This window comes from Podarcis gaigeae (assembly GCF_964106915.1).
Source record: "Podarcis gaigeae genome assembly, chromosome: Z".
Taxonomy (NCBI): Eukaryota; Metazoa; Chordata; class Lepidosauria; order Squamata; family Lacertidae; genus Podarcis; species Podarcis gaigeae.
In genome coordinates, this window is record NC_139691.1 from 24,385,164 (window position 1) to 24,400,550 (window position 15,387).

A 15,387-nucleotide genomic window follows, 5' to 3' on the forward strand; every position below is an offset into this window, starting at 1 on the left:
TTACCTCTATGCCACATGTGACCCAGAACCATCCTTCCCTTCTCTTGCACTTGCAGAAACTAAGAATGGAAGGGCCAATCATGTGTTTAATGTCACATCTTGGCTCTGTTATTTAGAGCAGTGGTTCCCAATCCGTAGACCACAATCACATAATAAAAACTACCATAGATGTATCAACATTTTCAAAAGTTGCAGTGCTTTTGCAGTACTTAGCTAATTGTGAACCACTGATTTAGAGGGATGTTTACATACATTAGCATTTCTGGGGAAAGTCTGGAAGAAAATACAGCTGGAACTTAATTCGGTGTTTGGAAATATTTTCAAAGCTCTCCTATGCTCAAAAAGTCATTTAACTAATCGAGTATTAAGGCCACAGAGAGTCAATTAACAGCTGTAAACCACCCTTGATTTTTTTTTTAATTGAAGGGCAGTATTCGTTAAATAAAGTTTTAAAACCCAGTTAGATATTTGACAATTAAACCTCTCCCTCCCCTTGTTCATTTTCAAGCTCCCAGCACATCCACAGTCAGCAGATCCATTCTGTTAAATTCCTAATGAGTAACACTATGTGGTCTTGGCTGAGAGACTTTTACTGCACAGTCTACACAGTCTAATGTGCATGTCTACTCAAAAGCAAGTCCCACTGAGTTCAATGGCAATTACTCCCTGTTGTGCATAGACCTGTAGCCTAAGGGAGTTACATATTCACACTTGCATTTCACTTTCATAACACCTTTGTGTCAAAAGTTAAGCAGAGAAATGGTGACCTAAAGGCACATCATGTGCACGTTAATATATGATAATGCATGAAGCTGACTGTTTAAAAATAAAATCAGGGGTCATGTGGAAGATCTTGGAGAGTTGCTGCCAATCATAGCAGACAGTGTTAGGCTTGATAGATTAATGGCCCTAATCTGTATATGGTGATTCCCTGTGCTTCTATGAGTGGGAATTTAAACCTGAGTCTTTATTACACTCACACCAGTACCTGCTCTTGCTACCTTCAGGGAGGTTTATATCACTTAAGTAAGATAAATAGATACAGTGACTGGATTGTAGAACATATATAGCACATATTTGGGTCTACTAACAAAGGAAATGTGATGGCTGTTAATAGTTCATTCTAGCATTGACGGTTACAATGCATTTAAAGGACCTTGGGTTGTATCCATCTATGTCATGTTCCAAATTGACTCATTGAAATCAATGAACAAGTTAAGAATTGTATCCAACTAAGTTTTATTCATAGTAGATGCACTGAAATTAATGGACCCAAATTAATCATTTTCATTAATTACAATGGCTTACTTTGACCAGGGCTAGCTAGCATTGGCTATAACCCTTACTCATTACTAACTTGAGTCCATTGAGTTCAGTGGGTCTAGTCCAGGCATTCCCAAACTCTGCCTTCCAGCTGTTTTGGGACTACAATTCCCATTATCCCTGACCACTGGTCCTGTTATCTAGGAATGATGGGAGTTGTAATCCCAAAACAGCTGGAGGGCTGAGTTTGGGGATGCCTGGGCTAGTCTAAGTATGACTCTGACACAACCTCCTGTGCTTAGCTAGATATTGCTTGCAAAGACGATGCCTAATATGGGAGATTTTTCCCCAACAGGGAAGAAATGCACCTATGGACACAAGTGTAAATATTACCACCCGGAACGAGCAAACCAGCCCCTGAGATCCGTAGCTGATGAGCTTCGCATCAGTGCCAAATTATCCGCTGTGAAAACGATGAGTGAAGGAGCACTGGCTAAATGTGGCACAGGAGCAGCCCTTTCCAAAGGGGAAATAACTTCAGAAGTGAAGCGCATTGCTCCCAAACGTCAGTCAGATCCAAGCATTCGGTCTGTTCCTGTGGAACCCGAAGATAGACTTTCAATGGTGCGGAAGTCTGAGGCTAATTCTGTCCCCTCCCTTGTTTCAGCATTAAGCGTCCCAACCATTCCACCTTCCAAAAGTCACGCTGTTGGGGCATTAAATACCCGGTCAGCAAGCAGCCCTGTACCTGGTTCATCTCAATTCACACATCAGAAATCCTCACTAGAACACATGGCCAGTGTACAGTATCCTCCGATCCTGGTCACTAATAGCCATGGCTCTTCAATGAACTATGCAGATCAGTACCCAAAGTATGAGTCTTTGGGGGACCATGGCTATTATTCAATGCTCAGTGACTTCTCCAATTTGAGTATTAGTAGCATGCATAGCACAGATTACTATGGGGCTGATGTAGACCAAAGTTTATACTCAAGAAATTCAAGCCCCTGTCCAGACAGTTGCTTAAGCCATACAAGCAATGATTCGTACTCCTCATATACAGACTTATATATGGGTCTGGGGGATGGGAGCCCAGAAGACAGTGTGAAGGTTCACCGACTCCCACCTCAAAGCCGCCTTCAGCCTTTCTCCCATGGTTATCATGAGTCCTTAACAAGAGTTCAGAGCTATAGCCCTGAAGGGTCTAAACATATTCACAAGCATTCACTTTCCCATTTAGCACTGCACATCCAACACCCAGTTGTTGGGGCTAGGTCCAGTTGCCCAGGGGACTACCCTGTGCCTCCAACCGTTCACCCATCAGGCACTACCCAGCCAAGTCGTGCCCTCGTTATGACGAGAATGGATAGTGTTTCTGATTCGCGTCTTTATGAAAGCAATCCCACACGACAAAAAAGGCCACCGCTCTGTCGAGAGCAGCATGCCAGTTGGGATCCATTGCCATGTCCGACCGATACCTACCCTTACCATCCCTACCCACTGAGCAACAACCTCATGCAACCATCTTATGAGCCTGTAATGGTGAGAAGTGTGCCAGAGAAGATGGAGCAGATCTGGAGGAATCCTTGGGTTGGAATCTGTGGTGACCCACAAGAACCACACATAATCCCAGAGCACCAGTATCAAACCTATAAGAATCTCTGTAATATTTTTCCAGCTAGCGTTGTCCTCTCGGTGATGGAGAAGAATCCCCACATGACAGACGCACAACAGTTGGCAGCTATGATTGTTGCCAAATTGAGAACAGGACGTTAAAAAAGATCCTTCATTTTGAATTTCTAAAGATAAATAATTGAAAATTCTGTACATTCTGGGGAAAAATGACAGGTGATATGCTCTATTTGTTAAAAGGTTTTAATTGCAGTATACAATTCTGTATATTATTGTAGTGATTATATTTAAAATATGCATGAAGCATTTTGAAAAAGCAGATTGTATAATAAATATGAGTATTTAATTATTTTTAAAGCAGGGATTTTTGAAAAAGGCATTTTACAGGAAGTGCATACCTTATGCATGGATGTATCATTTATTGAATCTAAAAAGGTCATATGTTGGTATGTCCAAAACAGGTCCTTCAAAACAGCAATTATATTGCATGACTCATTGTATAGTCTTCAGTATTAACTGACATATGTTGCTCCAACATAACATTGGGTTTTTACAATAAACTCTGTGCACTTGGACATCCTCACAAGCAGAAGCCTGCTCTTCTTAAATATCCTTCACAGAACTACAATAAAACAAGCCCAGTCAGTTGACATGCCTTGTGTTCACAGAGGGCTTTTGCACCTATCTAGTGGCTCCAGCATGAGGAGGCTTTTGTGGGGAGGCTTAGTTCTCTGGGGAATACACTTTTTGTGCAGTGGAAATACCTTTTTGCACATGAGGAGCATTATCCAACCTTGAAGGGAATGGGGCTGGGGAGCAGTGAATGTTTCTCTTGGACCTTCTAGATAGCTTGAGCTTCTGCCCTTTGGGAAAAAGAACATGGCCGGCTTGCAAACATGTTAATAATTCTCAGCTAAATACTGTTGTAATCTGCACTGTTACCATAGGCGTGTACAACACATTTCACTAGGGTGTGCACCCAGGGATTTTAATTTTTAAGGTGAGTATTTCTTGAATATATACTCATACTCTGTCACAAAGGACATTATTTTTATCTATCAAACTAAGGAAACTAAAACTTAATTAAACTTACTTTTTTAAATCAACAACTAAACCCTCCTTTAAATATGCAAACGTAGAAAATGAGGCACAAAATACCAGATCCGTGGTGTGATTACCAGGTGTATACAAAATACAGTTTTCATTATCTGTATAAGGAGCTAACCCAAATTGACCAAAGCAGATTAAGATTTTTTCATGTTCCTGTTGTGTAGAATGGGACATTGCCCACCAGATGTGAGTAACAGGTGGTGAGTGGAGCTTTGACAGAGACAGAGCTATGAAACAGAAACAGATACAAGCAGAAAGAAAAGGCTGGAATGGATATGCAACTTCTTCTTGTCCACTTCTAGAGACAAACACAGGCAGACACTGCCTATACATTCCAGTTTTATTCCAGCCTTTTAATCCTGCCTGTGTCTCCCTTCATCTGCTTCCCTACTCTCCTACTTTGTCTCTCCCTACCCCACTGCTTCCCTAGTGGCAGCTGAGGGAGCTGGGTTGCCACTCCGCACTCTCTCCTCATCACAATCCAGTTTTGTTTTTTTTAAAGGTTCTGCTAAGCACACCAGCATTCCCTATGTGCACGCCTATGGCTTTTACAGATCGTTACAATTGGCATTTCTAGCCTTTTCAGTACAGTCCAGAAAGCAGAGAAGTTGTAGCATCTGCAATCTGAATTCTGCTTTCCTGTTCTTGTGCATTGACCAAAGACATGCCGAGAACGTGTGCTGGAGGATGCCAATGAACAAATATGCAAAGTAGTTTTAAAAATCCAGTTCATTTTTATTAGTGTTGGACAGCGGGCTAGTTTTCAAATGGGTGCTCTAGAATTGGGTTTACTGCAAACTTGTTACAGTTTTGCACTTTGAAATCCATGCAAAGGTGAGCATTTGCTTCCTGGAACTCCCTGTTTGACAGGCCAGAATCATCATTCTATGGGTGGCAATGTTTGCACAATGAGTATCCTTTCTTTGCTCCAGGATGGGCAATTTAGTAGCTAAATGTCTCCCACAAGAGGCATTTATGGCGGTGGTGGCTCTTTTGTTTTCTTTTTTAAGGCTGCACTGACTGGACACCCTTTTTAAATCCAAATGTGTATTTCAACATTTTGAACCACTACTAACTCGATATGTCTCGAGCTAGGACTTGTTGACTTCTACTGTAGTTTTTTTTCATGAAAGTCGAGAAGGCCTGGTTTCTGGCCTTTTGTTTCTTCATGAGAAGGTGTGACACTGCCTAAATGTTTCTTACTATGAAACACACGGAACGTGAGGCTGCAGTCAGGGTTGTTTCTGGTGTTTTGATAATGGCTTGCAAGCTGCTTTTGGGTTATATGTTGATCCCAGTCTAAAAAACCCCAAAGGAAACCCCAAGCCCTCTACTTGATTGATTGCACTAATCCTAAAATGGCTGCTGGTGGCCCATTTCTATTTTGTGTTGAGTACACTTCAAGAGGGATGTGCTTGCATTAAGTTGGACAGCTCAACAGGTGGTAATAATTCTGTCACATGCTGATCCAGTCTGTTTGCCTACAACCACACAGGGTCCAGAGTGTTTGTGCTCAGCATGGGCCAGGCAGTGCCTATAGCAGCATGCAGCACAATGGTGGCAAAAGGGTGGGCAAGGAAACTTGGCTATCTTGCTGTGCTCCTGCTTGAGTGCACAACTGAAGACCCAAGACTGTTGGTAGGTGCTGTCTTGACACATTCTTCTAAATGCAATACAAGATGAGGATATTGGTTTACCTACAGTATCTTTGTAATCTCAAGGTCCCCTGCCTTCATGATGTCATAATCGGTTTTCAAAAAGTGGTGCGAGTTCAAATGCTGAGCTCAAAGCGAGTAACAATAATCACAGTAGCATTAAAAAACATGAAACATTGCAGTCTATATTATATCAAATGCAGTCGCATGCAGGTAAAGGAAACAACAAAATCATACTAATTGAAACAATTACTACTATTCAATAGTAATTCAAAATATAGGAAAGAGTGGCTGACCACCAGCCCTGTGCCAGATGGCATTCTTTGGGAAGGGGCTACTGCTTCACTCAGTGTAGGGAGCACACTCCCAGACATTTACTTTCAAGTGTTAGAATACCTGGGGGTCTAATGATGAAACACAAAAGTTGCTGCTTTTTCCAGGTAGCTACAGAAAATTGTTGCTGAAGAACTAGTGGCAAACAGGTGGTTTGTTATGGTTGCAGGTTGGGTTTCAGCAGGAGGCTGAATCTGCATTAGAACAGAATGGCACACACCATGTTGGCTTGTGGTTATGTGGGCTGGTGTCCAGAACATCAATTGTCCTCTCTCATCTTTTAAAAGCAAACAGCAGAAATGCAGATCAGCCCTGTAGCTTTAATCTGTGCACCAACACAACCCTTAAAGATACCTGCATTTAAATCTGGAAAACATCTTTTAAAAAATAAAAAAAAAATTGGCCAGCTTTTGTCAGAATGGGATTCCTTTATTGTTGCATTTATTTTATACTTCCTTCTCTTGTGTGGTGTAAAAGCAGCTGAGAGCAACGCCTCAAATATCCAGAAACGACCTTTTGTTTGTTGATACAAATTGTATCTTTCTTGATTGTATAAAAAAAAATGTACAAAAGCCATCTCTAGATTAGCTTAAATATTGTATTTTCATCACTATGTTTGTGGCACTGTGTGTCACAGGGGAGTAGCCCATCACAGATTATGAACCTTTTTATTTAAAATGGGCACTTAACAATTTATAGAAAAAACAAAGGTAACTTTTCAAATCCACTTTATTACTATAATGTGCACAGCTAGTGTGTGTGTTTAAGAACACTACTCTGCATAGGTTATATTAAGTCTATTTATTAAATGAATGCATTCCTGCAATTGATATTTTTTGTAAAGCATCAGTGTTAATAATATTGATGTTAATATTTATACAGTTACAGTAAAATTGCTGTACATCCTGCTTTTGTTCTTAACAAAATAACTATTGTATGATTTAGGTTCAATAAGGAATTTTGTGTGCTCACAATTTCTTGCATGGAAATCAGTTTCTGTATGTATAAAAATGGATGTTCTCCATTTTATTCCTATGTTAAGGCAAACTCTTGCAGGGGATCTTGGAAGAGTCTTTTGAGCAAACCTAATGTTGGGCTGAAATTACCTTGAGAGCTTTTATTGGGTTCTAAAATATTTTACTGTTCCCGTCAGTAAATGCTTTTTGTTTGTTTGTGTGCGTGCGTGTGTCAGGGGGTTTATATATTGTTTTGTTCTGTATTGAAAAACATTTCAAGCCTTTTTGGAATGCTTTCTTGGGAAGAAATATTGCTGTGAAGATGAAGTGGTTTACTGTAACACAGCTTTTCCTAAACAATGGTTCCCAATTTTTTCTGCTGTACAAGGAAGAAGAGGTGAATGAAAATTTTGAAGCAGTATGCAAATCTTTTGCCTGTCAATTATCTTTCATCAGTGAAACTTTTTTATATATGTTTCCTTTATGCCTTGATCCACTTCTCTTTTTCTCTTTCTCTCTTGGGAGACTTTTCCCATGCCAGTTCAAAACTGACATTTCACTGCCTTCATCTCTTATTGCAGAATTTCTTCTAAAAGTAGAAGGGATGGTATAAAAACAAGTCACTGTCGCCTACATTGTAAATATAAGACCTTACTTTAAAATGCTCTTTTTGAGAGTACAGTATTTAATTTTTTTAAATTGTGTACCAAATAACTACAGAATATGTATCTATATATAAATTTAAAATAACCCAGGTAACAGCAATCTTTCACTTGTAAAATATTTTAATTTTCTCTTAATTTATTATTGAAGAGTAGTTAATGTTCAGTTAGGCAACTGAGTTGTGTCTGAAAAACCCAAAAGGTAGGTTAGGAAGCAATCTTAAGTAATTTTATAAATATTAAATGTTGTTCTGTGTTTTTGCTTGTACACACATATTTGACTACTATTAATCCTATTGTACTATTGAGCTGCAGTATTTTGCTTTTCTTAATTTGTAGAACTAAACATAACTGTTTAATTGTTGTAAAAATTTATAAAATCTCTTTGGGTTTTTTTGTTGACCCAAATATAATGTAAGTCTCAATGACAAAAGAGTGAAGATAGACTTTACAGCCCATTGCCCTGATCCAGCAAGAGCAATGCAAACAGGGAAGCTGGCTTCCACAAGTGCAACAGAGGCAGGTGGTACATCATGATAGCAATCTATACTCCATTGAATTAGTTGGATGTGCTGTTTTATGCCGAAGAGAATGCACATCCCCATGTCGGGGCAGTGCAGCTACAGCTGGGTCAGGGCCAGCATGTGGTGTCTGTAATCAGTGTAATATTTTGTGCAATGTTTTTATATACAGCTGCATGTTTCAGGCATCCACTGGCATGGGGATGTGTGTAAGTTTTGTAAAAAGTTTTATATATAGATCTATAAAATGGCTGAGATAATCGCCAAAGCATCATCTTGCAGGGGACAGAAAACATGCTTTCCCTTTAAAATGTGAAAATCAATGCTTACACAACAGTGGCCCTCTTTGCATGTAACTGCAAGCCAAAACAAGAATGAGCAAGCATGTGGGTACGCAGAGTGAAAATCTGGTCTTTCTGCTGATGTGCTCCTGGAGCCAACCTTAGCTGGAGCTAAGCCATAAGTATGTTGGATGTGGGTCTGAGCTTTGTGGCCTGTCTTCCCCCAACAAGCCATGAGTCGTAAAGAAAGAACATACCTTATACGTTGGGAGCAAGACAAACCACATATAACACTGTGGCTGTGCCTTAGCTCTGGGTATTGTGGTAGCACAAGAACAGGCAGAGTGAAACGGTTGCGATTTTCACTATGGGTATCTGCTGCTTGCAGAGCCATAGTTTGGCTTAGTGTTAACTGTGAACCGGGCCTCTTAATAATTTTTTTTCTTGCAATTCAGTTGAAGACATTTCTCTGCAATACTTAACCAATGAAGTACTGTAGTGACTTTCCACAGGGCCTGATGCCACTCAGCAGCTTCATAATACCAATGAAAAAACAGCCTTTTTTCACTAGAGTGGATTCCTTAAGAGGTGTATGGTGTCAGGGCAAGACAAGACAGTGGCACAAATTTGAACCCATACTTGTAGGGTTCACTACAGAGAAGTCATTTAGTGCCAAGTTAGTCACTTGGATAAATAATCTCTGAAGTGTTGCTATATTTTGATCTGCCAAATAATAGCTTACAAGCATCACACGTACAGAACTTCTGAATGTTTTTGTGTTCAGCATTACAAAAAATGTTAGAAATCTTGCCAGAAATTGTAGTCAATCAACCACTGCTGATGAGTCACCATGTTAGCATAACTTTAATAGGAGCTTTACAGAGTCCACTGAAATAAGTGGATATTCAGCAACAGAAATAAGTGGATATTCAGCAATCACCAAGTTCGTGACTTTGAGGATCTTTTAATTTTCTGTGACAGGGCTGCAATGTATATGCGCATGTGCACACTAGTACAAATGTCACTGTCATTTCATGCTCAAAGAATGCAAGCACCCATTTATTTATGAAACAGCTTAATAGTCCCTTCCAGCTTGCTTGGATTTTGACCTTTAATTTTCTGGTGTGGGCAGCAAATATTTCTGTTTAAATGCATCTCAAAGGTGGTTATGGTGGGGGCGGAAGGGATCCTTGTTTTCTCCACTCCACCCCATTAGCAGGTTTTGTGTAGATGTTTTGTATCTAGGCATTTATATTAATGTATTCAATAAACTGAGTCACTTGGTCAGTACCTCTCAAGTCTCTTGTGCATTTCTTTTTGTGGCCAATACCCGCCAGTCTAAATCTTGCAAATTTGAAGTTGTATTGAAGCCTTCAGCCATAGGTCTTAAACCCGTGGTTCAGGACCCACGTGCCAATCTCTCAGCTAGGCCTGGAGGATGCAACCTTTTATTCTCTTTCCTTTTGTGAGATTTTCCTTCCCATTTTGTCCCAGCCCAGCCTTGCCTCCCCGCCCACTGCTGGAAACCTGCTGCCTGGCCTTGGAAGAGGATTTTCATCTGATTTCAGCTGCCTCACTGATCTTCATTTGACTTGGAATAGAGGGGTTGGGCAGGAAGAAAAGGTGGGGATCCCAGTTGAATTGAATGGGTTCATTCATGCATTAAGTCTACTGAGGGTCCAGTCCCCTTGAATGTTTTATATCTCCCTGTCTCTCATCCATCCAAGTTTGGATCGGATTTCTAGTGCTTTGCTGTATGGGTTAAATTCTCTGAATAATAATAATTTGGGAATAAGAATTCATGGGTTCAGCTAGGGTAGGGCTTATCTTTTTCCTTCCTCCCCAGGTGAATGTATGCTGATAGGATTGTGGGCAATTTCACAGCCTGATCCTTTGGGATCGTTTACCCAGGTTTAACCTTCATGTGCTTCCTCCTCGAGAGGTCCAGAGGGTGGCAACATAACAGGCCTTCTCTGCAATGGCTTCTTGTCTGTGGAATGCTCTACCCAGGGAAATTCACCTGGTGCCTTCATTATACACCTTTAGGTGCCAGGCAAAAATGTTCCTTTTATTGGGGGGTGTTATTAGGTGGTTTTTATTTTGATTATACATATTGTGGTTTTTATGTTGAGCTTTTCTGTGCCCATCCTGAGACCCCTGGGTATGGAGTGGTATATAAATTAAATAAATAATAAAAAAATAATAATAACCTTGGATGGGGCTTAGGATTGCTATGCGTTTCCTCAATAACACCTGAGGGTTATTGCAGTTTTTCACCCAAATCTGAAATGGCAATTCTAATCCAATTTACTTGGGAGCACACCCCGCTGAGTAAGTAGGACTTTCTTCTGAGTTGGCATGGGTAGGGATGCACTGGAGTGCTTGCTTACAGAATGATTAGCCATCTTGCTCACTGCCTTCCCATAAATGCTTATTCAGAAGCAAGGTCCATTCATTAAATGGCTCCAAATTAAGTGGGCTTAGAAGAATTGCAGACTATGTTAGGTTCTGAGGGTACTAAAGCTACTACAAATTTCCCCCTCTACCATTTGAGTTCAGGAAAGTTGACACAAGAAGAAGACAGATGGACAGGTGATTGTGAGAAAGGGAAAGAAGGGAATCTATTGAAGGTTACAGAAATAGGAGGCTCAGCTTCCAAGGGAGGGATAAGTTAATATACAAGTCCTATGCCTGTCTACTTAGAAATAAGGCCTATTTATTTTAATAGGACTAACTCCCAAGTAAATATGTACAGGACTGTAATTTTTATATTTCAATATTTGATTGGAGATTTATATTGTTTAGTTTCTTTTTAAAAAAAGAATTGTAAAATGGCAAGACTTTCACATGTAGTAAACAAAATAGCATGCCAACACCTCAGCACATGATATGTAATAATATTAATAATAATTTTTATTTATACCCCGCCCTCCCCAGCCAAGGCCGTCTGGGCTCAGAGCGGCTTACAAGCAATAATAAAACAAGTTGAATGATTACAACTTAAAAACAAAATTAAAATACAGCATTAAAATATTGAAACCTTAAAATATTACAAATGTGGAACATGTATGTGACACTTGGAGTAGTGCCAATTCCGCACACTATATTCTTCTGCACCACCAGCACATCATCCACTTGTTAGAATAGTTGAAGGTCATTTTTGATCTTATGGAGATCGCTCTGGGTCCATAATAATCCCTCAGCAGCAGAGCCACCCCATTCTGAAGAGCTGTAGGAGAAGGGGGGAAAACAGCTTTAAAAACAAATTTTATAAGCAAAAGGGACACAAACACATACCATACTTTTTGTGTATAAGACAAGGTTTTTCATTATAAAATAAGGTTTAAAAACTGGGGGCGTCTTATACACGGGTAGAGTGGGTACAAATCCCATCATCCCTAGCTAGCAGGACCATTGGTCAGGGGTGAGCTGGGGACCCAAGCTTGAGAAACACTGGACTAACCTATTGAACTCAACTTAAGATATACTAGTGAAGAGTGTTTCACAACTATAATCACCTTTGCCCTATTCCAGGATTAAATAATGGTTACTTCTGCATGTAAATTCCACATTGCACACACAGAAAACTGTGCCCAACAGCTGTTTTGTTCTCTGGAGGAAAGAAGGAATTCCCCTAACAAAATGCAAATAGAAGCAGCAAGGGACCTGCCAGTGACAGAGCAGAAACTGATATTTTAACAGAACCATCCTTGGTTAAAAAGTAAATACAGCAGAAGGTGCTTCCAGACAACTTGTTTATTCAGCGTTCATGCATCTCTGTTTGACTATATTAGGAACATTTATTCTGGATTGTTTTCAAGGGTGATAGATGATTCTGCAACAGAAAAACTGTTATCCCACACTTTCCAGAGCATTTCCCCATCACCTTCCTTACTGCAAGAAGTCAGATCTTTTGGGGAAGTGTGTTTGCTGCATAAGACTTCCAAATCAACTATAATTTTGCAAGCTGAATTCATCAAGATGTGATTTAATCCCTCCTGGACACAGTGACAGCCTGGGAACACCCTGTGTTCAGCAGGATTTGCCTTCCCTGCTTCTTTACCATCAAATTCACAAAGTGGTCAACAGCATATGCAAACCACAATGAAAAGTCCAGCTACAGCTTCATAAAGCTAACATCAAATCAGCCAGTAAGAAAGGCAAAATCTGCCCTCCTAAAATTAACTGGCCACTGTGAGGTAAGTTTGGGGTATGCACCTACATATTGGGGTAAGTATCTCAGGTATTCTACACCCAAGATGCTTAGAGCTGGTAAACCTGCTTAAGGCTATAGCCTTAAGACACATGCCTGCTTCATGTCTGCTGTGGTTTCTAATATCTAACCCCATCAGGCCACATGTGTGTTTTCAACAAGTAGGGACAAGAAAAGGTTGAAAAGCACCTACAAATTTCCCTAAAGCCAGATATAGTAAAGAATTCCCCTAATGCTAGAGTCAAGAGCCAATCTCATGTTCAAGCTTCTGCATAATCATAGATAAATGAGAGCCTTGGAGAAAAGGTGGAATAAAAAGGTAGCAAAATAAAACATGGCTTGCCAAGTAACACAAATAATTTAACTGAAAATATGCAGTGGGGCTGGTCTACATATGCAGCAGAGCAAGTCACCAGAATGCTGAGGTGGTAGAGTGGACCGTACCGCTTCAGACAGCTGATAAGGGATGCTGGTTTTGGTACCCAACCCCTCATCACAAATCACAATAAAAAAACCCACACAACTGCAAAATGACCTGCAGTTAAACAAAAACAAAAACCAAGCATGCTAGGAAGTTGCTCCCTATTGTGCTAGCATTAGGGTAGCATTAAAAATTGTGAAGCCTGAAGTCTGCAGTCTGTTCTCCCACAAATGAAAGCTCTACCACCTCACTGTCTCATGCATAGATCAGGCTGTGGTGCAAACCTGAGGAGTGAACACTACAAGCAGAATCATAGTAGAAACAGAGGACAGGCTGCATCTCCACTATAAGATGAAACAAGGTAGTTGGAAATAGCATACTGAGGCACAGGATGGCAGAATAAAATGCTTGTCACAGCTGGAATGTTTCCACCTCATCACTTTCAGGGATGGGACTGCACATTTTAGTTGAGGGCTGTAGTTCAGTGGCAGCACATCTGCTTTGCATGCAAAGCATCCCAGGCTCAATTCTTGGTATCTCCAGAGAGCTACGAATGTACCTTGTCTGAAACTGGAGAGCCACGACTAGCAACCTGACTAAAGACAGTTTCCTATGTTGTAAAATGCAGAGAACTAATAATGCTAGGACGCGGGTGGCGCTGTGGGTAAAACCTCAGCGCCTAGGGCTTGCCGATCGCATGGTCGGCGGTTCGAATCCCCGCGGCGGGGTGAGCTCCTGTTGCTCAGTCCCAGCTCCTGCCCACCTAGCAGTTCGAAAGCACCCCTAAGTGCAAGTAGATAAATAGGTACCGCTTTCTAGCGGGAAGGTAAACGGCGTTTCCGTGTGCTGCGCTGGTGCCGGCTCGCCGGAGCAGCTTCGTCACGCTGGCCACGTGACCCGGAAGTGTCTCCGGACAGCGCTGGCCCCCGGCCTCTTAAGTGAGATGGGCGCACAACCCTAGAGTCAGACATGACTGGCCCATATGGGCAAGGGTACCTTTACCTTTTTAATAATGCTAGACAGCAGATAAAGATGGATAGGCTCTGCACAAAGCAAACTATTCTAACACCACAGGAGAGACCTCCATCTATGACAGAAAGGGAATGCTGCTGCACACTCACCTGAACAGCGAAGAGGCTCCTGGGAGGCGGAGGGACATTGCTGGAAAAACTCTTGGGTTGGGGCAACTGGATAAAATGTTTTGAACGGTTCTACTTTTGGTTCCTCTGTTTCATTTTTGTCGGGTTGGTGTTGGTTAAATGTTTAGTTGGAGTTGGTGGTTACTTTAATTTGGGTAAAACTGCAAACTGTTTATTATTGTTGTTATTGGCTTGTCGCTTGTATAGGAGATTTTGTTTTTAATGTTTGATGTTTTGTTTTTTTATATACCCAGCCAGATGGGTGGGATATAAATTTTATATTATTATTATTAGCCTCAGTGAGCATTGCCACTGAGGTAGTCACTTGCAGTCCAGCGTCATTGGGAGAGGCACAGCACTGACTACACTTGTCATAAACTGGACATCATGCTCTTTGAAATTAAAGCACAAAGAATTTTGCCCCTTTCTAGGACCTGTGTGCCCCTTAAATCTGCTCTAGGGTTTTCCCCAACCCTGTGGAGACTGAGGGATGTCCCCTTGCAGAAATCCTTGCACAGACATGTTAGTTAGACAGCATCTGGGGCTTCTGTGACATCTCTTTGAGTAAGTTATAGCCCAGGTAAAGCAAGGCACTTTGTGGAAGTGAGGTTTCTGCCCATCCTCCAAGTTGAGGCATCAACAGCTCCCTTCCATGGTGATTTATTTCAGAAATCAGCTGCTTCCTGTACATCATTTGAGCCCTTCCTTTTTTTGCCCGCAAAAAAAGACAGAGGGGGTAAACCCATCCTCCCCACCACACAGGGAGGTGCAAAGTCTGTGAGAAAAAGAAACAGAGGACCCAAGGTCCTTAAATTTCCCACTCAGCCCACAGGGGCTTAGTTCTTAAAAGAGACCTCATAACCAGAGTAACCTCTTTCCTTTCCCTTCCTCAAACAGACACATGCGACCACAAAATTCACACCTCATTGCTAAAGCAAGACCTCATGCTTCTCTTTTGCACTCTAGCAGCAGCAGCAGCCTCAAACAGTGACGTAAATCAAACCTCAAGGTGGGGGAAAGTAAGGCGGAAAGAGAGAGCATCACATACCCTAAGAGGGATGGTGTTTTGAAACGGACTCAAGATAAAAACAAAGAACTCTCGTTAGTCAGTCAATGTTTAGAAACTGAATGGTGGAGGGGGTTTCTGCTACTTATGCAACTGAGAGGTGACTGGAAGACAACAGAGAAGAATCTGTAGGTA

General features: G+C 41.1%; 2 protein-coding genes across 5 annotated transcripts in view; one reads left to right on the forward strand and one right to left on the reverse strand.

Moving 5' to 3' along the window:
- The window catches only part of ZC3H12B (zinc finger CCCH-type containing 12B), a 37,047-nt gene extending 27,344 nt beyond the window's left edge, over positions 1 to 9,703 (forward strand). For both annotated transcript variants that reach the window (XM_083722147.1, XM_083722148.1), the window contains one exon: positions 1,619 to 9,703. In XM_083722147.1, the coding sequence (XP_083578273.1) occupies positions 1,619 to 3,039 (1,421 nt within the window). In that variant the 3' untranslated portion in view covers positions 3,040 to 9,703. The remainder of the gene's footprint in view (positions 1 to 1,618) is intronic.
- Positions 9,252 to 15,387, reverse strand: part of LAS1L (LAS1 like ribosome biogenesis factor) — a 44,669-nt gene continuing 38,533 nt past the window's right edge. For all 3 annotated transcript variants that reach the window (XM_083722298.1, XM_083722296.1, XM_083722297.1), the window contains exon 14: positions 9,252 to 11,642. In XM_083722298.1, coding sequence (XP_083578424.1) covers positions 11,552 to 11,642 — 91 coding nt within the window. In that variant the 3' untranslated portion in view covers positions 9,252 to 11,551. The remainder of the gene's footprint in view (positions 11,643 to 15,387) is intronic.